The 26,337-nt window shown below is 39.1% G+C and overlaps 1 protein-coding gene across 1 annotated transcript in view; it reads left to right on the top strand.

Annotated features, from left to right (window-relative positions):
- The window catches only part of DSCAM (DS cell adhesion molecule), a gene marked incomplete at both ends in the record, with an annotated part of 475,148 nt that extends 449,361 nt beyond the window's left edge, over positions 1-25,787 (top strand). Inside the window, 3 exons of the mRNA XM_082772650.1 lie at positions 3,008-3,205; positions 7,362-7,664; positions 25,447-25,787. Of these exons, the coding sequence (XP_082628776.1) occupies positions 3,008-3,205; positions 7,362-7,664; positions 25,447-25,787 (842 nt within the window). The remainder of the gene's footprint in view (positions 1-3,007; positions 3,206-7,361; positions 7,665-25,446) is intronic.
- Positions 25,788-26,337: the final 550 nt, after the last annotated feature.

Here is a 26,337-nt window from a genome sequence, read left to right on the forward strand (position 1 = left end):
TTTTCTCAGTGATCAATCTGTATTGTATTTCAAAATGTCTTCCGTCCTTACGTCTCCATCAGGGAAGAAACACATTTCTCATTATTGCTTTTCTGAAAAAGTTGTATTTCCAGTTTTAGTTATTATGGTAAATTACTTTTCCCAGACATCTTCATGTTGAGTTACAGTGATTAAAAACTAAAATAAATAAATATGCTTCTGCAATCCATCCTTCTTAATTTCTCTCAAGAATGTATTCCATATCTATGTAAATGGAATTTATTAGATTGAAGGAATACATTCACTAGCTGTATGCAATCTCTAAAATCTCTTGGATTATTTTCATCCCCTGAAAGTTTTAGAATTTGTTTACTTGGTGAGTTTGGTGAAGATAAATGCTGAAAATTCAGATGTGAATCGCCTATAAAGCAAATTACTTGAAAAAATCTCTATTTAATTTTCATTACCACCCCAGTCTTTATTAATTATAGCTGTTGTAGTCCTGACCTTGCTGATTTTCTAGCTCAGAGATCTATAAGTTATGGTTCATTATTTCTTGAGGACTAGATTAGTACAGTCATTTGGAATCCCCTTTTCATCTATGGAGAGTCATGTCATTTGAATGAGAAGACTCAAGGTAAAACATTTGTTTTCCTTCTGGTAGCACTTTTCTCCACCCTTCGGTTCATGTATATGCTGGCACATGAAAGAGCGGAAAAAAATCATCCATTTTTTAACACGTTAGTAGGTCAAGTTTATCTGAGCGACCAATGTACTCTCAATTGTTTTGAAACTCTACATGTTCTAATAAAGAAAGAGCTACCACTCTAAAATTGCCTGCCTGTCCCATACCACAGCAGTCTCTAGCACCAGACTCTTCCACTCCTATTCCCTTTTTTATGTGTGCAGTTATGTGCTTCAGGCCACTGGAGTCATTGAGACTTCCCTCAGATTGAGCTGGGATTTAACTCATGTGTAAGGGTACGATCTGCGTCCAGCCTGGCTTTGGAAACAGAAATCCACCAACATGTTTGTTACTTAGTAAAGATCTGATTGCAGCAGTGCACAGAGCTGGGCCGAGTGCTTTTAGGTAACATTCTCTGGTTTTAAGACATTAACGTAGCTTTGAGAGAAGCTGGGCTATGAGATTTTGTAAAGCTGCTTGTGCAGGATGCTTGGCTCAGTTTGTGGCAGTGCTGGTCTGAGCATACACAGTAAGTGCCAAATTTCCCATTAGAGCCCTTTCTAAGTTGCCATCTAATTCTTTTGTATTTATGAAACTTTTCCTTTCATGAACCTTTTTGCTGCCCACGTCAGCATTCTGCCTCTGTGTTTCAGCATATGATAGCAGGGCTGTCTTAACAGCTGGGGCACCAGGTGTGTGCTGTTTTCCATCATGTAGGCAGTGGACCTTGCAGAGTCCCTGCTACAAAATCCCTTACACAGGCACAGCACAGCTGGTGCAGTGCTCCTGCTCAGCACATGTTCAGCAGGACTAGCGCTGACCTCCTGCATGCTGGCAGCAGGCTCTCCTACCCTTATCCAAATTGTGAGTGAAGGCCTAGTGAGTCAGAGCATCCCTGCCCACCAAGCCTTCTCTGCTCCAGACCAAACAGTCCCAGTACTGTGCCCTGTGTTTTCTCCCATGAGCACTCTCCCTCTGACAGTCCCTTCATGGCTTTCCCTGGAGCAGGTACAAGGTTCACTTCTGGCCATGCAGTAGCCCCATGACAACTTTCCACAGCCACCACAATTGGTGGTTTATACTGACAGTCTGCACTGGGAGTTTCGTGCCAAGTGTGCTTTTGGGTGTTATCCACGTGAGGCTGTTATGTGTTGCATGACCAGCAGGATCAATCATCAATGGCACTGAGCTCATATATTTCCAATGCTGGGGTGGGAAGAGGGGTGTAATATGTGAAATATGAGAAGGGACAGACCATAGCTGATGTTTGCAAATAAATTACTTGCTTAGAAGCAACAGGATACCTATTCTTACTGGGAATGCTTACGAGAAGTAATGCTCAGAGTCATTATCTGAGTATTATTTTTTTTCTTTAAATTGCTTCTGCTGAAGTCTGTTACCTCAAAGACTGATGACTTCACCATTTGAATGCCAAAGAACATTTGAATATGTTTGAATTTTTCATTTCTAATACCTTTTCTCTCTATTGTTAGTAATAGCCTTCAAAAAGATTCAGTCACTTTCTGTTTGCCAAGAAATGCTTTTTTTCTATTCCACTTACTTTGTTAGAGTGTATCAGCCTCACTTTTACAGAAAAACTATTCTTAATAAAACCATAGAAGTCAGTTTTTGTCAATAATTCATTTTCGCTCAGCTGGTCACCAGATTATCTCTAGGACAATAAAAAGTAAAATGTTGCAAGCCTTACAAAAGTAACAGATTATCTTTAAAGTTTAAGAAATTTTATTTACTGTTTTTTAAAACAGTCAGATCTTTCAAAGCCTGTCACTAATGAAATTCTGAAGGATCTAATATAGGCTATGTCATGCATCCTGGCTGTTTGCTAAAAAATCTGGGAATTGTAGCTGATTAATAACATAGTATGATAAAAGTATTAGTGAAATGGTTGGAATAGAAAATTATGCCACCACATTCCTGACCACATATTTTTACAAACTGAGGGCAGGTGCCTGTTTTGGGGGTTTTCCGAGGGCACATCTACACTGATAATTTACCTGAGAATTCACTTGAGATGTGTGAAATTCCTGACCAGGTCTATTTGCCACATGCTGTTTCACATCTCAGAGAGGTTTTGCTGCTGGAGAACTGGTTGTATTGGATTAATGAACATGTCAATGGGAGGCTGGCTCAGTTCTTCAGCTGCTCCCTTTTTATTAGAAAGAGGGTATTTCAAGAAAGAGCTTTTACTTTTTTTTTTTTTCTACAAAGAATGTTTTGTGTTCTTTTTTAACCAAAATGAGTGGCCAGTCCCTTCTGACAGGGCTTGTTTCCTTGTCTATTCAAGAGCCTAGTGGAAAAGACATTTTCTGTTATCCGTCACAGATCCTACCACAAGGAGGAGTGCCAAAACCGGACCCACAGCTCGCAACCGCTATGCTAGTCAGTGGACCCTCAACAGACCTCACCCCACCATATCAGCTCATACCCTCACCACAGACTGGAGGCTTCCCACCCCCAGGCCAGCAGGATCCGTGGACAAGGAAAGCGACAGCTACAGTGTCAGCCCCTCACAGGACACAGGTACAGGTCTCTCTGCAGGGCTGCTCGCCAAAACTGGGTCGGCAGTAGCTGCATTAACCATCTTGGTCCTCAGTATACTTTGTTTGGTGCTTGGGTGCTGCAATTTATTCCTTGCCAGTAGTCTCTTTATAATAGTTGCCACAAATGCATATAATTCCAATGATAACAAATACTGTGCCCTTGCTTTCTCATGCCACATGCATAATGGAGCCCTTTGAAAGATATGGTATTTTTCTGGTAGCCGAAGCTCTATATATCCTGTGTCTGAAGGAAGAAGTAGGAGAATTTGCTGCATGAAATGTCATTGACCAGGAAGGGGCAATATTAGCAACCAACAGTATGTCTTGGTCAAAGGCAGAAATGTTTTAAGGTTTGAGCTACACTGAGGTAAGTCTTTTTTTGTTTTGTTTTGTTTTGTTGTTTTTTTCCTTTTTGCAGTCATGTATTGTGTTCATAGGGATATTCTAAGCAGAAAAAAAAAAAAAAAAGAAAAAAAAAAAAAGAAAAAAAAGAGAGAGAGAGAGAGGAATGTCTGTAATTTGAGTCCAAACTAAAATCCATTCATAGCACTGAATATTGTAGCAGTTAGCTCTGATTTTCCTGAGAAACAACGTAGGCTTTTTTCCTCTAGATGGTAAGAGGGGAGACACTGAATACATATTCTGCCTGCAGTCTTCATCTCTCCGTGATGTCTTCAGATTATAGACCCAGTTGTAACAAAATGATAAAGTTTTCTCCTCCTGCCCTCCACTGAACAAGTGACAAAAAAAATATGGTGAATAAATGAGTAAATGACTAAGCAGAAGAGTAGTCACGAAGCAAATCTAGTAAAGGTTACACTTGAAGAAAGATAAAATAGCTTTCAAGGTATGCCTGACAGAAATGAATCTGGGCATACAATGGCCTCCTCAGAAGGAATTGCCTATCTTCTGTTCTGATTTGTAAGGAAAAGCATGGGTTGTGTGAGAACGCTGTGTTCTTTAGAGAAAGAGCAGTAGGTGCCGCTCACCTTTCACCATGAAAACTAATATGACTGCTTTTATTCTCTCTGTAAGAACAGGCATCTGACTTCCCTTGCAATCTGTAATTTATAGGTTGAAATTCTCATCATTTCATAATTCATTCTCTCAAACTTGCAGACCTGTATGTTGTCTTCACAGGGTAATGCCATTCAACAGATACCTCTAGCCAGTTAATGAACTTCTTCCTGATTTCTCCAGGTAGAAGGATCATGAGGCTTTAAGGATTTGTTCTAACACCTATACAGATAAAAATATGAATATCAGATGTTATCTCTGAAACTCTTATCATAGACATTCCTGATTTCAGGTGTGGTTGCACATGTTCTATATTTCATCTCCTAAGGTTATTTCCCAGTGAGTATGGCAAAAGGTAGGGAATTTAATTTGCTGTCTGGTTTAATTGACAAACTACATGCAATTTTGTAAACATACTTCATAATGTATAGTTTAGCATGGCTACTTTTCTACTCTGTGCCAGCCCTTGAACACCTAGAGATTTATGTAATTGATAGAAATGTATAGACCATGCTCAGGAAAGGTTTTATTGTGGCAAAATGTAGCTGTATTATGCATTTTCATTTCTGGGGAAAGTATAGAATCAGTGTAATCTAAGTGCTTCAGATGTTTAAAATTTCCAAATAAACATCACAGTAGATGTAGCCAAATAATGTGTTCAAGAATCAGTTGAACTAATAATAGAATCATAAAATCTTTAAAGTTGGGAAAGACTTCCAAGATCATCTGGTCCAACCATCCCTATACTACCAATGTCACCCACTAAACCATGTCCCTAAGCACCACGTCCAACCTTTGCTTAAACACTCCAAGGGACGGTGACTCCACCACTTCCCTGGGCAATCTGTCCCAATGCCTGACTGCTCTTTCTGAGAAGAAATGTCTCCTCATTTCCATCCTCCCCTGGTGAAACTTGAGGCCATTTCCTCTAGTCCTATCAGTAATTATCTGTGAGAAGAGGCCGACCCCCAGATCCCCACACCTTCCTTTCAGTTAGCTGAAGAGAGCAATAAGGTCTTCCCTGAGCCTCCTCCTCTCCAGACTAAACAACCCCAGTTCCTGCAGCTGCTCCTCGTAGGACTTGTGTTCCAGGCCCTTCACCAGCTTTGTAGCCTTTCTCTGGACATGCTCCAGGGCCTTGATATCCTTCTTGTACTGAGGGGCCCAAAACTGAACACAGTACTTGCGGTGCGGCCTCACCAGCGCAGAGTACAGGGGGACAATCACCTCCCTGGTCCTGCTGGCTACACTATTCATGATACAAGCCAGGATGCCATTGGCCTTCTTGGCTACCTGGGCACACTGCTGGCTCATGTTCAGGTGAGCATCAATCAGCACCGTTAGAGCCTTTGATCCCTTTTCCAATAAGGTGTTGAGATTTCTGAATCTTGTTGACACAGTTGACATATGGCAGAATTTAGCATTTCATATAGAAATGATTCTGGGTTTACAAGGTAGTACTTTTTAAGCTCAGTAGAAATGCATTGCAGCCATTCATAGCTCTAAATAATTTGAAATGTTCTAACTAGATGTCACGAGAAAAATTATGATGAAACTAAATTTCACATTCACCCTGAACTTTCAGCGAATCTAAAGTAGGTGTTCAAGCAGATCCTTCCTGGAATAGTCACCCTGGGACATGGGATATGAGAAACTGCAAGTTCTGATCTTCATGGACCAAACTGGGAGCTCTACATGACCATCAGTGTTTACAGACACTGCTTCATTCCACTGGCAAACAGCAGCCTTCCCGGAGCTTCCGGTTGATGAAAAAAACATGGAAAGATATGGTTTTGGTCTGATTTACAAATCAAATGGAAAAAGAGAATGATGTTTCTGTGAGAGTGAGAGGAGTGGGGAGGGAAGAAAAAACTAAAAGCCTTAAGTTCTGTCCAGCTCAAAATCTTAAGCAAGTTACAGCATATTGTTGAATCACTTGTCATTTTAAATAAGGCATGGTCCCATTTACCAAGTGTTCTTTTCATTCTGTGAAAACTGGTGCAAGGACCCTAGCATACAATAAAAAAGATAAAGGTTTGCAATAACAACATAGTTGCTTCTGGCTGCCATAGAAGACCCATTTTTATGAATTAGCTATTACATTAAGCCTGCTTATGTAATGTCTGGAATTGTACAGATCTTATAAGGAAACATGACTCCTCCCTAACAAACTTCTGAAAGTCCTATGCTCTTCCAGCCTATTGAAATAGAAATGCAATGGGTGCAACTGACTGGTGATTTGACCCCTTAACTATGCAGAAACCAGTGTTGTATTTCCAGAATATTTTTAGTGTATCAGTTGCCATTTACATCTTCAGTAACAGTGCTTATTTAATAGTATTGAAATTCTTAGAAAATCATTAGCAGAAACAACAGCTTCTGGGTCACAATAGCCCATGAGTCAAATATGAAGCCCCCATTAACTTCTGCAGCGTTTAAAAGAATTCTTGAATCACTGAAGACTGGTAGCTACTAAACAATATTGCTTTCTTAGGACCATTTGTTCTATATAAAATGAGTTAATATTTCAATTGTCATCTAGACCAGACATAGGTGTATCAGTCACTCCCTTTATATTTGACCTTTGTTCTCAGGAATTTGTCAAAAAAAAAAAAAAAAAAAAAAAAAGATGAAAAAAAGGATGAAACAGATACAAAAAAAAATATCTTTTCCACTCAGACGTCACCTCTCAGAAATATCTGTGAGATTCATTAAAAGGATAATGTTAAACTATTCCTGTTTTTGCTAAATCTGTTCTGTGGGCTTCTAACATTTTTAAAGCATTTAACTTTCAGATAATTTATTTTTTTTTTAATGAAAGAAAAGAAACCTTTTCCATGCATTAAAGGTTATTTTTTCTAGACTATGAAGTTAATGTTAAGCCACATAATACTGCTAGCGGAATAAGACTTCACTTTAGATTATCTCTAATTATCAAGCAACTGACTAAACTTAAAATTGTAGAGACATTTAAAGCAAAGCAGACTTATTCAAATCACCATAATAATTTCAAGGGTTCTGCATTTTATTAAGAAACACTGTCATGCTTTTTTGTCTTCTTCCAGAAAGTATTTTACAGGCTTTTTCTTTCTCCCACTGTTTATCTTTTGGGTGTTTAGATCGAGCAAGAAGCAGCATGGTCTCCACAGAAAGTGCCTCCTCAACATATGAAGAGCTAGCAAGAGCGTATGAGCATGCAAAAATGGAAGAGCAGCTGAGACATGCCAAGTTCACCATTACAGAATGCTTCATATCAGACACGTCGTCAGAGCAGCTCACGGCAGGGACTAATGACTACACAGACAGTCTGACCTCAAGCACGCCGTCAGAGTCGGGGATTTGCAGGTTTACCGCATCCCCCCCCAAACCTCAGGATGGAGGGCGAGTGATGAACATGGCAGTTCCAAAGGCACATCGGCCAGGTGAGACATTAAAGAGCACATTTTGTGGTCCCTGGGGGTAAGCATTTCACCCCATGCCTGTACTGGTTAACAGGACAGGTTATATCACAAGGAAGAAAGAAGGTGTGTAATATATCATGTAATTACTTACAGAGATAATTGTTTTTTATCCAAAATAATATAACATTTAAGTGAGCATATTCTCCCACATACAGATAAAGAAGGAATCTGGAAATTTAGGAGCAGAAAGGCACAATCTAGGCCAATAAATCAATTCCTCTACAGCTGCAGCCATCAGGCAATAAACCCTTCTGGGCTAAAAAAGACCATATGGGGGTTCGTATGCCCATCTCCAACTCAAACCACCCACTAATAAAACATGTCTTACAGCAATAATTTCTGCATGAGGGCAAAGTTTGCTATCAGAACACTTCATAAAGACAGATTGTAGAAGATGTACTATCCCTTCTGCCTTGTAGCTTGGAGAAAATGTAATATCCTTTTGGTGATGTTGTTCAGCTGTTATACTCTCTCTTTGACATCTCCAAATATCAAGTCAGGATTATCTAAAGGAGGGAAAATAAAAGCAAAGAAAATGAAGACAATGCAATAGCTCAAGGGATATAGAACTTTATACCTTCAGACAAATTTAAACCCTACTCCAACTTCAAACTGTCTGAAGGTATCTTAGGGACATCCATCTACTGATCACAATCAAATTTCTAGTTCAAGAAGAATGCTATTTTTAGTGATACCCTAATGTACAATAGCACAGGTAGATTATTTGTGATATTCTGATTCTATATCGTCAGTCTGTTAGAGAACACATGACGTGACATAGTGGAGAAAGATTCAAATGGGAAAAAGACAATTATATTTGTGTGCTTACTGAAAACATGGTTTATTGTATTGTATTGTATTTTTTCTTATTTTATTTTTATTTTGTATATATATTTGCCATTGTGGATGGAGCTACTTATACACAAAGAAAGTAATCAGTAGTGCTGACACATGTAACAAAGAGTAGTGAATAGACTTTTGCTTAATATACACTATAAAATGAAGCAGTTGTTCTGGGGACAGAGGAATGGAAGATAGCCAATGGTATCAGGAAGGTCATTCGAAAGTAGGACCTGACACTGGAAAGAAAAAAAATTAAAAAAAAAAAAAAAGGGCATAAAAGATTTCCAAAGAGAAAGCTAAAAGTAGAAAACGTCAAGAACAAAACCAAGCAGAAGATAGGAAGTTATAATAGACAAGGCAGGAAATTACTGTATCATACAAATAGATAAGAGGGAAAATAAGTAGAAAATAATATAGTGAGAGAAATGACTGATTTCTCTGTAGTCACAGAGTAGAACCACATACCCAGAAGCTGTAAAAATAGATAAAGACAGAAATAATTTTCACTTCTAGGTAAAATTTGTACTTGTAAATATTTGTACTTGTTCTGCTGAAGGGAAACATTCACAGCTAGGTCAAAATTGCAGTCCTCTCCTTCCTATCAGTTAAAAAATATTTTCATAATTTCTTTAACAAATAGTTTACTCTCTTCCTTTCATGTTCCATATACATTATTTATGTATATTTAGTATTTGGAAATATTCTAATATATTCACATAAAGATGATTTTCTTAGGGGCATACAGCACTAAAATTTAGTCTCTGGGCTTAAGTTAAAAGCTTCTGTTGTTGGAATATCATCAAAGATCCTCTAGCAATCTACACACTTGTAGCCATCTTTACTCTGTCTGTTAAATGGTTTGAATTTGAATTTGTACCTGCTATTCATGATTGGCATTAAGCTTTATTTTGCAGTAAGAAAATTAAATATTCCATGAACTGAACAATTAGTTTCAATATCTTGACAATAAATTTAATGTTCCAGTGGAACTACTTAAATATTGATCCATAATTATTGAATGATCAATTTTTAAAGGATACTTTATGACGGGCTTTAATCAAAACATATTGGTAAAGAGAATTGTCGGTAGTAACAGACAGACCAGTATGTTTAGTGTTCAAAATCAGTAAGAAAATACTTACAGGGCATCTTTACTCTTTCACCCACTGCTTCAGAAATTCTGCAGAAGTTCTTGATAATTCAAACATAACTGATCAAAGTAACCTGTACATCTGGGAACAGGTATAAGAAATGTTAATAATAATAATAATAGTAAAAAAAAAAAAAGAGACATAAAACAGATAAAGTAGATGATAACATCTGAAATTAAACACTGACTATACTCCTTTAGCCTATCTTTATTTTTCCTTGAACTCAGTGTTTTATTTCAAGATAACTTTTACCTATTTTGGTGGTGATTGCTTTTCTTCTCCTCCAACTCTATCTCTGTCTTCTACAATGTCACTTTAAATAAATTATGCTTTCCATTTCCTAATGTCTTACCTCACTTTTAAAACTTCTTGTAAAGCTACCTGCAGCAACTTCCATGATTGCAACAGAGGTTTAGTGTTCTGCAACATAGAGTATTTGTTTTGCAAAATAATCTCCAACTATTCTAAGTCTCGGAAAGATGGTAACAAAAATTTAGTTTGGTAAACAGGTCATTTTAAAACTACTTAATAGTAAAGATACAACTTTACTCAAGAAAGGCAATGATGGAGTTGATTTCAAAAGACTTCTTTCAGCTGTAACAGCACCTATTTCTTACCTTGTTGCTACCATAAGTGTTTGGGGTAAGCAAACAAAAAGTTACAATTTGAGGTTTGGTTTCAGAAGACTTTCATGTGAGGTTCTGAAGGCATTCCAGCTCATGTCAGTTTTCTTTCTTGTTTTTGCTCAGCATTTCACAGGACTGTTTTGTACCTGTTTGGTCAAGCCTGATTATCCAACAATCTGCTTTATCTAGCAGTATTAGAAATCTCATGTCACTCCACGTTGAGATTGTTAATAATAAGGAGAAAGGAGCTTGAATGTTCTTTGTTTGCAGGGGGAAAAATAAAGGGGTAGGGTATCAAGATTCAATAGCTTGTATTCCAGGGGTTGACATCAGCCTGATTTGATGTTCCCAACTTCCCCACCATTTTCATTCAGAAATTGAATCATAACTTCTGTGCCTTCACTCACTCTATCACCTTGAATTAAATTTGATGGCTCATCAAATGTCTAGGAAAGCTTAGTAATTGATCATTTCCAGCACTATAACTATGAATTACAACTCTCTTTTCAGAACTTCTTCACACTATGCACTACTCTATTTCTGCAATTATTAGCAACTATTAATGTGTAATAGTTGACTGCCTCGTATTCTAACTCAATGTAAGTCTTCTAATAGACCTTTTCCCTTCTAGTCAGGTGGTACTGCAGATAGGCAGTTAGGTTAGCAATCAGAACTGCTTCTGTCTTCTCCTGGATTTCTGTTCCTTTTTCCTGATGTGTGGTTTATGGAATCAAGAATCAGTTTCATGAAGTCAGCTCAGACATGAGAGGCAAAAAAGCATGGATTATGCCATGAAAAAGTAATACTATACTTATAAAGAAAAATAGAGTAATGATGCCTAACGCTGCAGTAACTAGCAAATACGGGAATGAAGCAATTTTGTCATACTGAAGCTGAGATATGCACCGTGACTTCAGAATGATCTAAATATTTGGCATGGTTATACTTTTTTAACTCAGACTGCCAAACATATTGTGCTGTAGTACATGTCTCTACATATCAGCTGAAGTTAATGCATTACAAAATCACAGAACGATTCAGACTGGAAGACAGCTCTGAAGGTCACCTGGTCCAATCCGATGCTCAGACAGGGCCAGCTACAGCCCCTTGTCCAGGACCATGCCCAAACAGCTTTTGCAGATCTACAATGAAGGAGACTCCACAGCTTCTGTGGACAACCTGTGCCAGTGCTCTATCACCTGCACAGTAAGGACGTGTTTTCTAGTGTTCAGTCAGTGCCTCCTGTGTTCCAGTTTTTGCCTATTGCCTCTTGTCCTGGCACTGGACACCACTGAAAAGAGCCTGCCTTTGTCTCCATTGCACCCTCCCTTGAGGTGTTTTTATACGAAGAAAGTTCCTCCCTGATCATTCTCTTGTCTACACTAAACAGTCCCAGCTGTCTAAGCTTTTCCTCATAGGAGAGATACCACTGTCCCTTATTCATCTTCAGTGGTCCTTAGATGGACTATGTCCAGAATGTGCGTGTCTTTCTTGTAGCAGGGAGCCCAGAACTCCAGCAGTGCTGCAAAGGAACGATCATTTTGCTTGACCTTCTGGCCACACTCCTCATGCAGCCCAGGATGCTGTTGGCCTTCTTGCTGTAATGGTACGTTTCTGCTTCAAGTCCAATTTGGTGTCCACGAGGGCATTTTCTGCAAAACTATTTTTGTTTTTAGCTAACATGTTCTGGCACATAGGGTTGTTCCACCCCAGGCAAAGGACTTTGCACTTCCCTGTGTTATACTTCTCGAAATTCATCCCATTTCTCCAGCCTGTCCAGGTCCCTCCGGGTGGCAGCATCAACCTCTCATTTATCATCCACTCCTAACAATTTTGTGTCATCTGCAAATTTGTGGGTGTACCACATTAAAGCTCATCTGTTTATGTATGTCCAATTTGATTAAGCATTCTCTGACCCAGTCGTCTTCCACCAAGAGTACATATTCTTTGCTTCAGCATTTCCCCCTGATCTCTGGGGTCTGAGACTCTTGAAGGTCGATTTTGCTAATAAAGACTGAGGTGAGGAAGGCATTCAGTACCTCAGCCTTTTCCATGTCCTTTGTCACAAGGTCTCTGGCTCCATTCAGTAGTGGGCTCACATTTTCCCTGGTCTTCCTTTTATTACCTATGTACTTATAGAAGCCCTTCTTGATGCCCTTGAAATCCCTCACCAGACTCAACTCTAAATGGGCTTTCACTTTCCTAACCTCATTTCTGGATGCTTGGTCAGTGTCTCTGTGTTTCCTCCAGGTTACCTGTCCTTGTTTCCACCCTCTGTATACTCCTTTTTTTCTTCTGACTTTTGCCAGGAGCTGTTTTTCATCCATTCAGGCCTCCCAGCATTTTTGCCTGACTTCCTGCTCTTTGGGACAGACCTATCTTGAGCTTGGAGGAAGTGATCCTTGAACATCATTCAACTTACTTAGATGTGGTAGAGGTTACTTCTGTCTGTCTGTAGAAGCAGCTGTAGATGTTTTCTGCATCATTGTCTTGAGACCAGACCAAAACTTTCAAGTATACATTCTCCAGTCTAAACAAACAAACAAACAAATAATTGGGAGTTACACTTTTCTTAAACTTCTGAAAAGTTATAACTACCAGAAATGGAGCATGGAAGTAAAATTTTTATGAATTCTCACATTCAGTGTTTTGAAAGCATGTCTTAGGCATCCTTTTCTTCTGATCTTTACAACTTTGTAGACAGATCTTTGAAAAGAGATGAGATTATTTGTAGGTTTTTACTTCACCATCAACAGTGTTATTTTTCCTTTATAATAACTGTGAATCTCACATGTTAAACCACCAGTCAAACTAGCCTTGCTGCCTAACAACAGATTTGGCATAGTTTCTAAAAACTGAAAAGATAGATGCAGATTTGCACACAAACTTTTCTGGGCTTCTCAGAACTGGCAGACCTGATCTGCTCAGGTCATGGAGCTGACACAATGGAGATGGTGACATTGCTCAGTAAGCCATTAGAGTGGTGATGTGTCCCAGGAGGCACATTATGAGAGAAAATTGGAGCAGTAGAGATAGCACAGCAGTACTTTAAACACAAGGGATAAATCAGACCCTTTAGAAAGGTGTTTTTTGAAATCCTAACATATGTTCACTGTTAATATTCTTCATGATATAAAATGATATCAGCATAGTTTACATTGCATTTTTCACCACAGTTATCACTAGCTAGAATTATCATTATCAAGATCAGGTTCTCAAGGAATTGGCACACTGGGCAATTATCTCAACAATATACTAGGGCCTTTCAGATCAAGACAGAGGCATGCTGTCTTACTGATATTCAGAGGTTTCAACAATTGCTACCCAAAGTTTACCTGAGAGGTTGACAAATGAGTCAGTCCTTCATTTTCCAAAGCTGTCATTCAAATATTCAGAAACTAGGCTGGACAGAAATTAGAAAGAAATATACACTTTTCCTACCTCCCAGTGTGCCGTCAAAAAGTGTGTAATGTAAAAAGGTGGAAGATAATTGCAGAGGTTGAAAAAGATTTCCAATATTGTTTTTCTTTTCTGTTTCAAAAATATTAACCACAAATTGAGTTACCAGAACAGTTATTTTTAACTGCAGTAAACATTGCAGTAGCAGAGTTTATTAAAAATAGATTTCTGTTATTATAATTTTAAATCTTGGTAATAGTCTCAACCAAGAAGCTTTTTTTTTTTTTTTTTTTTTTTTTTTCTTTTTTTTGTGGACAGATCACTTGTTTGCATCCTCCGGCAAGGGAATTCATACTTAGAATTAATAATAGATGACCGGTGCTTGAATAGGAAATATCTAGAAAATTTCATCAGGTCTCTTGCAATTTGCAGAAGGCTTCTTTTAGCAGTGCTGCTGCAAAACTCAGACCCACAGATTTTTATAATTTTTTTTTCTGATGTTAATTGTCACTGGAAATACTCTTTGATTTTATGATATTATCATTAAGGATTAGCTTGACTTGATGGGCCAGACAGAAATTTGTCTACATCATTTTATTAAATAAATAAATAAATAAATAACAAGCTCATTTTGACAATCCCTCTTCCCTTCCTCTTTGGACATCCTATTAATTTATATTAACATTAATTTATAAACTCTGAATGAGAAACTCTGAATTAGAAAACAGATATCTGGGTATATCAGACTAAGAGATTTTTAAATCAATTTAAAGGACCAAAAAAACTTATATCCCAGAACTTCCTCTACAGGCTTTCAGCTGCTGAAAGGAATCAGTTTATAAAGAAACCTGCATGTGGGTGGAGAAAAAAATACAGGTGCACACAGGCAAACTCTGAAAAAAAGATTTTCCTGAAACTGATTTTGCAGCCATAAAGATGGCAAGAAAACCACATTGCTTGATAGGAAAGCTGAGTGCTTTCCTGGGTCCCTACAAAGCAGAAGCACCAGTTTGCTAAGCTGATACTCAAATAGAAGCATTTTCCTCTTGCCATTGTTGGGTTGTTGGCTAATGCCTGAGGGTAGAGCTCCATCCTCTGTCTGCCAGCGCTCCTGCTCAGCCTCTCCTTCCCAGAGGAGATCTGGCAGGCAGCCACTGCCTTCTCGCAGCAGCCAGAGGACAGGCCTATTCCTAGACAAGTTCTCAGTTAGCAAGTGCGGGCATTAGCACCTTCAGTGATGCCTGCAGGTGAAACTATTGAGCAGTGCAACCCAGTTGTTACCCAGAGAGGCCCAATGCTTGGAGGGGTACCACCGTGTGAGCACTCCCCTTATGCAGCCAGTGGGAAGGGAGAAGTGCACACTTTGGTCTGGGTTTCTTCAGCTGGGCATCTAAGTCAGGCAGAGCGAGTTTAGCCCTAAGGCTGCTGCACATTTTCTAGAAAAGACACAAACACTAAAATTCTTTCAGTGTTTGAGATACCTCAATTAGCACTGTTGACCCAATTTACAAATTTCTAACTGCTTCAACTCATTCTGCCAACTTGAATGGCTAAACCTTAGCTTACAGACAATTCTTAAGATACAGAATGAAAACACTTTACTAAATAATTGTTTACAAGTGGCCCTTAAAATAGAGGCTGGACCTCACCTGCAGTGCATAAATGTAGTTATAAACAACCAAGAGGAAGGTAAAATTTATGTTCAAGACACAAATCTTCTTTTCCAGTATTCAGTCACTACAGCTAAAAATAAGCTGCTTAGCACAATAAGGAAAATATGAAGTACACGTTAATAGAAAGCACTGTATATTTCCAATGTCAGCCCTGTAACCTGAGATAAAAAGATGTGAACTCTTTTCCACTGATCTATGAATTGAAGGGTGAAGGAGTTATTTCCCTCTTCCACTCCATGAAGACAAGTGCAACATAGTGATGGAGTCTATTTAGAGACATGCTTTCTATGGAGAAGTTGCTGACAGCACTCTATAAGCTGCAGCAGTAACTGAATCCAATACAAATTCTACCATGGGAGATTCACTAAATAGCTCTTGACTTAAGGCCTCCAGCTTACCTTTTGCCTCCTTTTCCCATGTATATTATTCTGCATTGACTGAAAGTGGAGTTGTACAGTTCAGCAGTTCATAGATCCAAAACTGAATTTCTTGAAGATATGGGGGGATCTACATTTGACATTTTTTGTTCAGGAATCCTGCAGCAAAGTAGGAAATGATAACATATGGGTTGTTTTCTTTTTTAGTTCTATGCTTGTGTTGTCTGGTTTCAAATGCAATGGAATATATATATAGAGAGAGAGAGAAATGTATATGCACATACCATATATAGTGTATACATAGAACGAAAAATCATCAGCATGGCTCCACAACTGGAGACCAATGTCCAGCTCTGAGAAAACTACATAAGGAGACAAATCAAAACAGGCAGGTGGCAAAACAGTAAGATAGGCAGAACTGTTGTTAAGGGGGGAAAATAAAATTCCATGCCTATGTTTCTAACTGTAGCAAATATTTTTAATGTGTATGTTAACTTGTATGTATAGTTACTTACACATATGTGATATAAGCTGAAATTACACCCCTAGGTGAGCATTTCTAATGTTTTCATATAATGTTATCACATTAGATTCTCTTGTACCTGGAACACTTTCTTTTCATTTCCTCTTGTGCTGTTAGAAAACTAGGAATATGTCACAAAAAAAAGACTGTGCTATTTGTTTTTTATCATAGAAATGACACTCTGGTGATGAGAGTAAATTGCCTTTATCCTCTCTTAGCTTTTATTTCTGCAGAAGCTATCAGGAGCTTTTTCTTCTGCTGTTGTGTAAAGCTGAATGTTCTGCAGAGATGAAACCCATTTAATTCTGCATTTAATTTGACATGAACACATACTTGTGATCGTTGCCTTGCTTCTGGTGGACTTGTAGAGGAAGGTTCACATTGCAAGTTTTTTAACCTTGGCAGCACAGTAAAATAAAAAGGAACCTAAACAGGATCAGATCAGAAGCTAAAACGCTATGAGATCAAAAAGGGAAACTATCAGTGTGAATCATGAGTTTAAATAGGGCAGCTGTTCAGTTAAAAACTCTCTGTATGGCTGATATGAAAATTCCATTTTAGGTAGCACACAAAAAGTCTGAAAGCTAAACTCAATTCACTGACAACAAAAGTAATTTGAATTATTTTTACAAATGTCATCTATGAATCGGTGATACTGGTGTTTGGAAGATGTTTTATTTATTTATTTATTTATTTATTTATTTATGTATTGAAGGAGGTAAACAATTGGTACCTGTTCCTCAGGAACTGTACTGGGAGTGTCTGGTAACACAATCATATTTTCTTGCTGACATCTAATGTATTTATTATTTTGATTTGAAGATTAACCATGCCTATGAAAAAAAAAATCTTGCTTTAAAAAACAAAATAGATTTGTCCTGCTCATACCATTTTAATTTTGAAAATGTCAAAGCATTTCATCTTTATATTGTTGAGGCAGTGTGTATGATTTCTGAGAGGCCTCTCAGCTCAAGGTAACCAGAAGCAATTGCTCCCATACAAACAAGAGCTGTTCCAGCCTTGCTTTAAGGTCCTTGTGGTTATTTATGGGTGCTTTTGCTTTAAATGACTTCACCCAGTGGGCTCTCCTAGTTTCTCCTGTGCCACAAGACATTACTGTAATTTTAGATTTAGAGGAGATCTGATAGATTATTGAAAGTAATTTGAGAACTGATGTAACTAGAGAAAAAAAATACATTCCTAATTTGACTTGACTGTGGTGATAGTCTTTGCTATCCATGTAAAAGCTTCTTTTATGCTTATTTTTAAAGCATAGCCGTATGTACACATGGGCATATTTCAGTATTGTTTACCTCTTCATGCCAGCATCCTTAATTTAAATGTGAAAGGTGGAGCTCTTGCCCCAGTGGATTAATTAAAAAATATGCAATGCTGCACTTTGTCAGCAGCACTCAGATGATTCAAACTGATGGATCTGAGGAGGCCAAGCTACAGCAATCCATCCATGAAGACATCTTCATCAGAGCAGCAGGGCAGGGCTGATATTGGTTTCCTTGTTGCAGCCTGACCTCTCCACAACCATTAGTGGAGCCTTATGCCCCTCATCACAGGTAAGGTAAGGTTTAGCCATGAATTCATGTGCATGGCACAAAGCCTGTTGAGGTCAACAGAGTGGTTCCCATTGACTTCAATGAACCATAAGTAGGGTTCGAATTCCTCACCTCTCTAGCCTGAGTTCCCAAGATATCCCAGGAATAAACCTGTGATGGAAGCCCCTTTCCATGGAGCCACAATCAATTTAACCCTAGGTGAAGTGATGCATAATTAAACAGTGTGTTCACTGCACAAGGATCAGCAAACCCATCTTGAAACTCCAGTGTTGCTAACTACAGGCACCTGGGCGAGGGCTGCAGCACCACTCCCCTAGCTCAGCCAGCAGACAGGAGAGGGCTGTCTCAGAGCATCCTTAAAAAATGCATGAAGCAGCTTGCGTGAGAAGACAAAGGTGGGAAAGGAGAGCTCCTGTACTTTGCTTTTCTATCACCATTTCATTATTTATTGCCAATTTTTTCTAACTTTCTGTTTCAGAGAATATATTGATTTACATAGTGAGGTCCATTTCACAACTTTTTTTTTTTTTTTTTTTTTTAACTTAGACATTGCATTAAATCAAAACAGAAAGGCTCCAGTTCTGCAGGTGCACTTTCCCTGTGAGACTGAACATGCACAAGGCATCTCCATAGGTCTTCTGGCCCCTAAATCACTTCTTACTGCCTTACATCCCCAGCTCAGCAGTGGAGAGTCCCTTAAAAATAAGGCAGTTTGCCTTAAACAGTAAAGTTACTTCTGCAAGGAACTGAGCATCCTGACAGGTTTTTAAAAGTGTAGCCCCATACGTGAGACCAAAGTTCTGCAAAGTTCTTGCCCAAAGCAAAATGCAGTGCTTCAGTTCCCATTTCAGTAGGCATTTCAAGACCAGGCAACAATCTCATAATCAGGTCTCCTGGCATCCAGTTAGACAGATGAACAGTATGTTATGCTGATATATTACAGATGTATGAGCTCAGTTAAACTGTAGCAGCTATGCTTTTGCTTTAAGACATGTTGATTTAGGACTTTTTCTTGGAATTAGAAGGCTTAAATCTAAATAACAAAATGAATCATCGTATTTAAAAAAAAAAAAAAAATCCACATTAGGTTGAATTATCATTTTCAGTCACTTAAACCTAATCTCCAGTAAGTATAAATCAATTTATAGTCTTGCTGAAATCAATACAGCTACTCTGAATTATAACGGCAGAAAATTTGGCTCCTGAATTACAGTTTTCCTGATATTCTGTTATTTCATATGAGATAACTCCAATGACTAGTCAACAGCAACTGTTGATTTTATTTTTGTGTGTGAAACTTAACTGATATTGTTAGTGTTTTTATGGCAATGACAGTTTTAGTAGATTGCAACATGCAGCATTTAATTAAGTGCTACAGGTCTTCAAATGAGCGTGCAGTATTCATAGAGAAAGAAAAAAGAAACTTGCCAGATATAAAGGACAGCCTCAAAAGTGTGTTAAGGGATTCCAATTTCTCAGTCTAGAAATGGGAAGCTCAGCATGTTTTCCTAAAGCATGGTGGCTGTTTCCTAAATGGGATCACCTGAACAGGATAAAATCATGTAAAGACATGATTTTATTTCATCTGCTAAAGAAATGTCACCTCCTTTTCCAGTACAGATCAACACTGACTTCAGGGAGTGGAGATGGGTTGTTTAAAGCATCCTTCTGAACTTTTTGATTGTTCAGTTGTTTCATTGTGCTGCAATGTTTCTGAGAAAGTAATAATTATTAAATAAAGAGCATTGAGAAAGTGGCTCCACACTGAACAGACCTTGGGGGAATAATAAAAAAAAAAAATTATCCTCCAAGCTTCCAGCAAGCATCCACCTCATCCTTCAAGTGGATGCTAAGCCAAGGCGGGCACCACAAAGCTCAGCAGGTGCTGGGAGTGGACACACTGACTGGAGATGGAGGGAGAGGGTGCATGAGCCTCCTCCACACTCTGACAGAAGCAGTTGTGAGAAGTGTTGTTGCTGATATAAGCCCAGCTCAAGCTACAGCTCTCTAAGAAAGCTCTGCCTGCTAGCTTTTAACAGTGTGCCAGGTTTTGAAGTGGCAAAGACTCCGAGCACTGCTTGTGCTCTTTTTTTTTTTTTTTTTAATTCAATCAAGCCTCTCACCTTGGCCTTGCAAACTTTCCATCCTTTCTTCATTTCCAATATTCACTTTTCCTATGGCAAACTTCTGAAAAACAGCCTGTGAGTATCAGCAACCAGACTGTGAGTATTACCAAAGGCTTCACTGATTTATTTACTGTGCTAGAGAGCTGGAAAGCCCCACTTAACTTTTTAATCAGCATGAAACTGAACTTAAAGCTAGCTGTCAGCAGCTCTGTCTCCTTCGCTTCCTTTCGCATGAGAACACAATATCCCACCAGCGCTTCCCCTTCAAACACAGGGCAAGGCAGGCGATGCTGAGCACAGTGGCACTTTGCAAAGTGCCACCCCCATAGCACTCCAAATGGCAGAAAGCCTCTGAAATCAAAATAACTGCATTAGCAAGGCACTTTACCCATGCTGATGGAGCTGTATAGATTCAGTTCTGGCATGATCACTGATCCTGCAAGATCATGCCAGGGACATCTTCAAGGGCTTTTTGTACACACTCCCTTATTCAAGTAAGTCATGTGAGTGCTCTATTCACCCCATCTTTTTCTTACCTTTGTTAGTGAAAATACCCTGTCAGAGTCACCAATCCTACATTATAAACTTTTCTGAAATAATACTGCAAGCAATGTGGAATTTCTTTCACATGGCAATCAGACCTTGAAACTCATCAGGCAGTTGTCAGCACTGAGGGGATCTTTTCTGGAGCTTTGTGAAGGAAAATTGCTTTTGCTTTAGTAGAAGTTATGATTCATGAGCAAATGCATATAGCTATCACATAACTACTTGGTAAGAGTATCTTTTTTACAGTCTGTGATGATCTCCGTATTGAATATAGCACAGATTGTTAGATTTTCTGGAGTAGATGAAAGCAAAAACGCATGTAAGCTTTCTAGCATTTGAAAGAGTGAATCTTCAGGAAGAAAAGAGTGCATTCGGGTTTGGTTTAGTTCTGCAAACAAGATAGCTTCCTTGAATAAAATCCCAGAAAAGATAGGCAGTGGTATGTTTTCCTCCATGTAGCCTGTGAAATTCATCCCAAACCCTCCCGTACCTGGTGCTAACATCCAGAAGAAAAATAGACACTGTTTTTCAAAACTTTTTGTATCACCTTGGCTGCACTGAAATAAAAGTATATAATTTTTTTCAGTGATGCACTAACTCAGAAAATAGTCCCTTTTTTTGTAAATTACATTGTTTTTGATAGGCATGGTAAGTGATTTTTAGTATTTGTTTGCACATATTTATTGAAGGTATCATTTTTTTAAAGGTACTATACTAAGTAATTCATTAGAGAGTTGGCCACTTTAAAAAAAAAAAAAAAAAAGAAAGGAAATAAAGTCCGAGATTGTTCTGGCTTAAATTACCACATTCAGATTAGACTGGATGCTTATTATTATTTGTATACAAACTCCATTTTTCTAAATACAGAAAATTTTCCTAAAAAAAAAAAAAAATCATAAAACTATGTTTTTGAGTAATTTTTGTACTAATTAACCAAAATGCATGAATTATTAAACACGCTCATTTGTAGTGCTCATGCACTTGAAAGGTTTGCTTTCATTACTAATAAGGCACACACACCACTGAGAAGAGGTAATTAGAGCATCAAAGGCAGTGAGCCATCCTGAAACTTCATAATGCTTTGCCTAAAAAAAAAAAAATTATTGTTCAGCTGAATAGTAAGAAATCAAAAAAATGTCTATACAGTTGTGTCCAGAAGAATGAGAACCAAAATCTTTCCAAGTAACTCCATAGATATGGTAAGAGGCTTTTAATCTTCTTTAAAACACCTTCAGAATTGATGAAAGAATGCCAGAAGTGAAGCTTTGTGGTTATATTTCAAGGGCTATGTTTTTAAGTCAGAAACATTAGTCCTTATAAATCAAAGACTTTCTTTCATACTATGATACCGTTTCAGTCCTAGCAAAGAAAAAGTTACCTTCTCTCTTTTTTTTTTTTTTTTTTTTTTTTTCTTTTCCAGTAATTTTAAACATTTGTTTTATTTTGGAAGTAGTTGCAGGGAAAGATACTTCTTGATGATTATAAGTAGGACTGGCACTTTTTACATAAATGCCCATAAATGTGTACATCCTAATCAAATTATTAGTGCACTGTTAAGTGATGCCAGAGATTGTGCACTGTGTATCTAGCTCTGGAGAAGGAGTTGCATCCTCTAGTTTCCCATTACAGAATCACAGAATCACAGAATTTTCTAGGTTGGAAGAGACCTCAAGGTCATCGAGTCCAACCTCCAACCTAACGCTAACAGTCCCCACTAAACCATATCCCTAAGCTCTACATCTAAACGTCTTTTGAAGACTTCCAGGGATGGTGACTCCACCACTTCCCTGGGCAGCCTGTTCCAATGCCTCACAACCCTTTCAGTGAAGAAGTTCTTCCTAACATCTAACCTAAAACTCCCCTGGCTCAACTTAAGCCCATTCCCCCTCGTCCTGTCACCAGGCACGTGGGAGAACAGGCCAACCCCCACCTCGCTACAGCCTCCCTTGAGGTACCTAAAAAGAGCGATAAGGTCACCCCTGAGCCTCCTCTTCTCCAGGCTGAACAAGCCCAGCTCCCTCAGCCGCTCCTCGTAGGACTTGTTCTCCAGGCCCCTCACCAGCTTCGTCGCCCTTCTCTGCACCCGCTCAAGCACCTCCATGTCCTTCTTGTAGCGAGGGGCCTTCTTGTAGCGAGGATTATTACTATAATCCTGTTGAAACTTTGCCCCCAGTCATTTAGAAAATCGCAGTAAAGTGACCGCATATTTTTTTACACAGATTATTGACTACGCCTTCCTGTGTAAATTTATGGAGGGGGAAATTTATTTTTTTTTACATAGCCCGAAGCTCTTAACTACATGTGAGAAATGTCTAGACAGCAGCTTGAAAACCAACCTTCATCTCTGTAAGGTTCAACACATCCTTTTTATAGTCCGTGCGTACCCATTGCTCTCAAGAGACGAGGATGTGTTAAGATATGGGAACGGCTGACTGAGAGGACAGCTAGAGATTGCCAATAAGCCATGCTCCTGATGCTGCTTTGCACTGACTCCTTCATAAAAAGTTGACTGCAAGGCATAAAAGTAAGGGGTAATGTGCATGAGGTGGCCTGGCTGGTCTTAGTGGAGCCGTGTGCATTGTGCCATTGGACATGCTGGGTGAGAGAAGTGCAGCCTGCCTCAGGACAGCAGAGATCTTCAGGAAAATGCCCGTCACTGTGAGAAGCAGGGATGGAGGTGCAGCACAGAAAGTTGGGCCTCACCTGATAGGCAAATGGAACTGCTGTGTTTCGATGGGGGGTTATCTACAGGATCACAAGAGAAACCCCACTTTCTGGCTCCAGCAGTCTCTCCTTGTTTCCCCTGATAAGAGGGAAGATCATACTTTGGTATTATAGTTAGTTGTAAGATTTTCCTGCCTAACAAAATCACTGCCATCTCAGGAGCAATGTCTCTTTGAGATAAACCATGCCTGAGGCAGCCAAATAAAGATCCTCATTGCCTTCATTGTCAAGCAGAGATGGGGACACAACCACCCTCTCCTACACTCTGGAGGTACTTGTCTCTGCCCACCACTGTGGCTGCAGTAAGGCTTCTTATTTAGGATGCTACAGAAGATACAGCCTGAGGGTCTTCTCCCTGCAGCCTGCAGGGAGTGGGCATTGCAGCAAGCTCCACAGCTGCTCAATTCGATGCCTGTAGTTAAGCAGAGCAAGTGGGCACCTCCCTGTGCTTGCCAGTTTGTGTGTCCGTGTCCTGATGTACTTCACCCCAGCAGCAGGCACCTTGCTGTCTCAGCTGAACTGGCCCTCGTGCACCTAATGTGTCTGGCGTGGAAGGTACTATAGGAAAATAAGGTAAATGAGTAAAACCAATTAACGTTACCACAATCCATTTTTAAGCAGTAATCGGTGTGATTATTTCAAGCCTCCCCCTCTCTCTCAATCTTATGTAAATGTTGCTGTTGTCAGCCTAACCTTGAGATGTGCACTGTGGGGGTTAAATACCCTGCGCTGTGCATCCGTGTTGGAGGTGCAACTAGCATAAAGCATATGGTGTCAGACGGTGCCTGGGGAATTTCTATAGGAATAAACAGTGATTCTGCCCAAATGTATCTCCTCAGCAATTCCTGGTCTATGACCTGAAATCATGGGTAGAGCAGATGCTATTAGTCTTTCAGGTAAGAATTGCAGTAAAGGACCTGCTTTATTTTAGAGCACTGGAGAGCTTTTAGCTTGGTTAGGAAAAATGAAATTTTTATAGGCTGTTTTATTACGAAGAAGTGCTTTCCTGGTCTACTGTTTATGCCACTGGCACAGGTCAGCCTTAGTTTCTCAAGCTGTAAATAGCTCATGTAGACACAGAAATGATAGGTACAAGAGTCCTCTACTTTATACATTCAGGACGCATCCCATCTGTGGTTAAGGCTATGTTTTTTATATCAGCCATAAGAAGGAATCTATATACCTGCAGCAGAAGCCTGTAAAGAAGTGAAAATGCTGTTCCTGACTGTGCCTGTAACAGTGCTTTTTTTTTTTTCTTTTTTTGTAAATATGTGAGGTTACACCATCAAATATTTTTAGAAATGCATTTCATTATGTGCTTGATTGCCCCTCATTTCCTTGAAGCAATTTTATGAATACCTAACAGGCAGGGCTAGAATAAATAAGTCAAACTGATTTCTGTAGCAGTTCTAATAGATGTGCAGATACAGGGATGGTAATGCTAACCACTGACTTATTCCTGACAGCAGGTCCAAGGCATCTATTGAAACTCAACAGTTTAGCAAAGGCAAATCATTTGGTATGAGCCATCATCAAACCCAAATAGAAATGCTCACAAATCAGGGGAAATAATAAATAAGGGGTCCTGAGAAGGCTACTTCTTGCATGTATTACCTGTTTCTCATTCTCACACCAGAATATGTACTGACAATACAGAACAGAAAGGAAGAAGGGTGAAACGAGCCAGAGTGTCAGCTTCAGTGCATTCTATTGAAAAAAAATAATAATAATAAAAAAAAGCATAAGCATATTGCTGGCCATAGGACTGTTAGTGGTAGAAAATCATTAGTGGCTTAAACACAATGATGATGGATGGCAGGAGAATGTTGTTATGTTATGTTCTTTTCAGTTTACCTCCTTCATGCTATGAGTGCATGTAAAAGACATTGCGCTTCTTACTATAATCATCCTATTATGATAGCAAATACGAACAACAAACTCCTAGGGATCTGCCCACAGGGGTTCCTTGGCCCACTACCCTTGACTCTGCAAGGTCACCGCATAGTAAACAGATGAGAGATGATACATGAATGGTAAATGCTGCAGCTCAGTTGATTACAGATCCTTCACTGGAGTAGCCAAATGCCTGGTGGCATTTGCCAAATGGGCAAATGGCTGGTCTGAATCCCCCAGCCAGTGCATGAACTATACGTAAGGTGGTGTTTTTCTCTTTTGCCTCCCCAGGTGATCTCGTGCATTTGCCACCGTACCTCCGGATGGACTTTTTGTTGAACCGTGGCGTGCAGGGCACGAGCAGAGACCTGGGTTTGGGACAAGCCTGCTTGGAGCCACAGAAAAGCCGAACCTTGAAGCGCCCCACTGTCCTGGAGCCAATCCCCATGGAGGCATCCTCCACGAGAGACGTCCAGTCATGGCAACCTGGTGCTGTGGCAACGTTACCTCAGCGAGAAGGAGCTGAGCTAGGACAGGCAGCAAAAATGAGCAGCTCCCAAGAATCCCTGCTGGACTCCCGGGGCCACTTGAAAGGCAACAACCCCTACGCAAAATCTTACACCCTGGTATAACAAAAAGAGCATGGCTGGACAGTGGCTGTAAATATTTACACTGAAAAAAAAAAATCCAATGAAAGCTACCTTTTTTTTATTGAATTCCAATATTTATAATTAAAGAAGAAGATTGCCAAAATATTTGACAAAAAAAAAAATAATATGAGCGACAGACAGTGCAAAGACTCTCTTGCTTTTTTTCTGTCTGAGTGTGAGCTTCATCTGACTGGACATCTGAATTTTTGGGTAAAAGAGTCCAGTTTTCTGATCTTCACAAGCGTTTGTGTTTTTACTGATTTTCTACGAAGTGCATGGAGACTTAACTAAAACATTTTAACTGGAAGTTCCATCAGACAAGATTAAAAAGGGAAAAAAAAAATCACTTAAAAATCACCCTATTTGTGAATTCAACAGGAACATGGGAAAACAAAAAGTCTTTTGTCATGTTTTGCACTTTTTTTTTTTTTTATTAGAAAATGGGTCCTTGATTGTTCTTTTTTTGTTGTTAATTAGGATGAGTGATGTCAGTGGAGTGAGGGGACTGATTTGTTTTTGGTTTTGTTTTTTA

The sequence above is a fragment of the Aythya marila genome (assembly GCF_965140915.1).
Source record: "Aythya marila genome assembly, chromosome: 1".
NCBI classification, from domain to species: Eukaryota; Metazoa; Chordata; class Aves; order Anseriformes; family Anatidae; genus Aythya; species Aythya marila.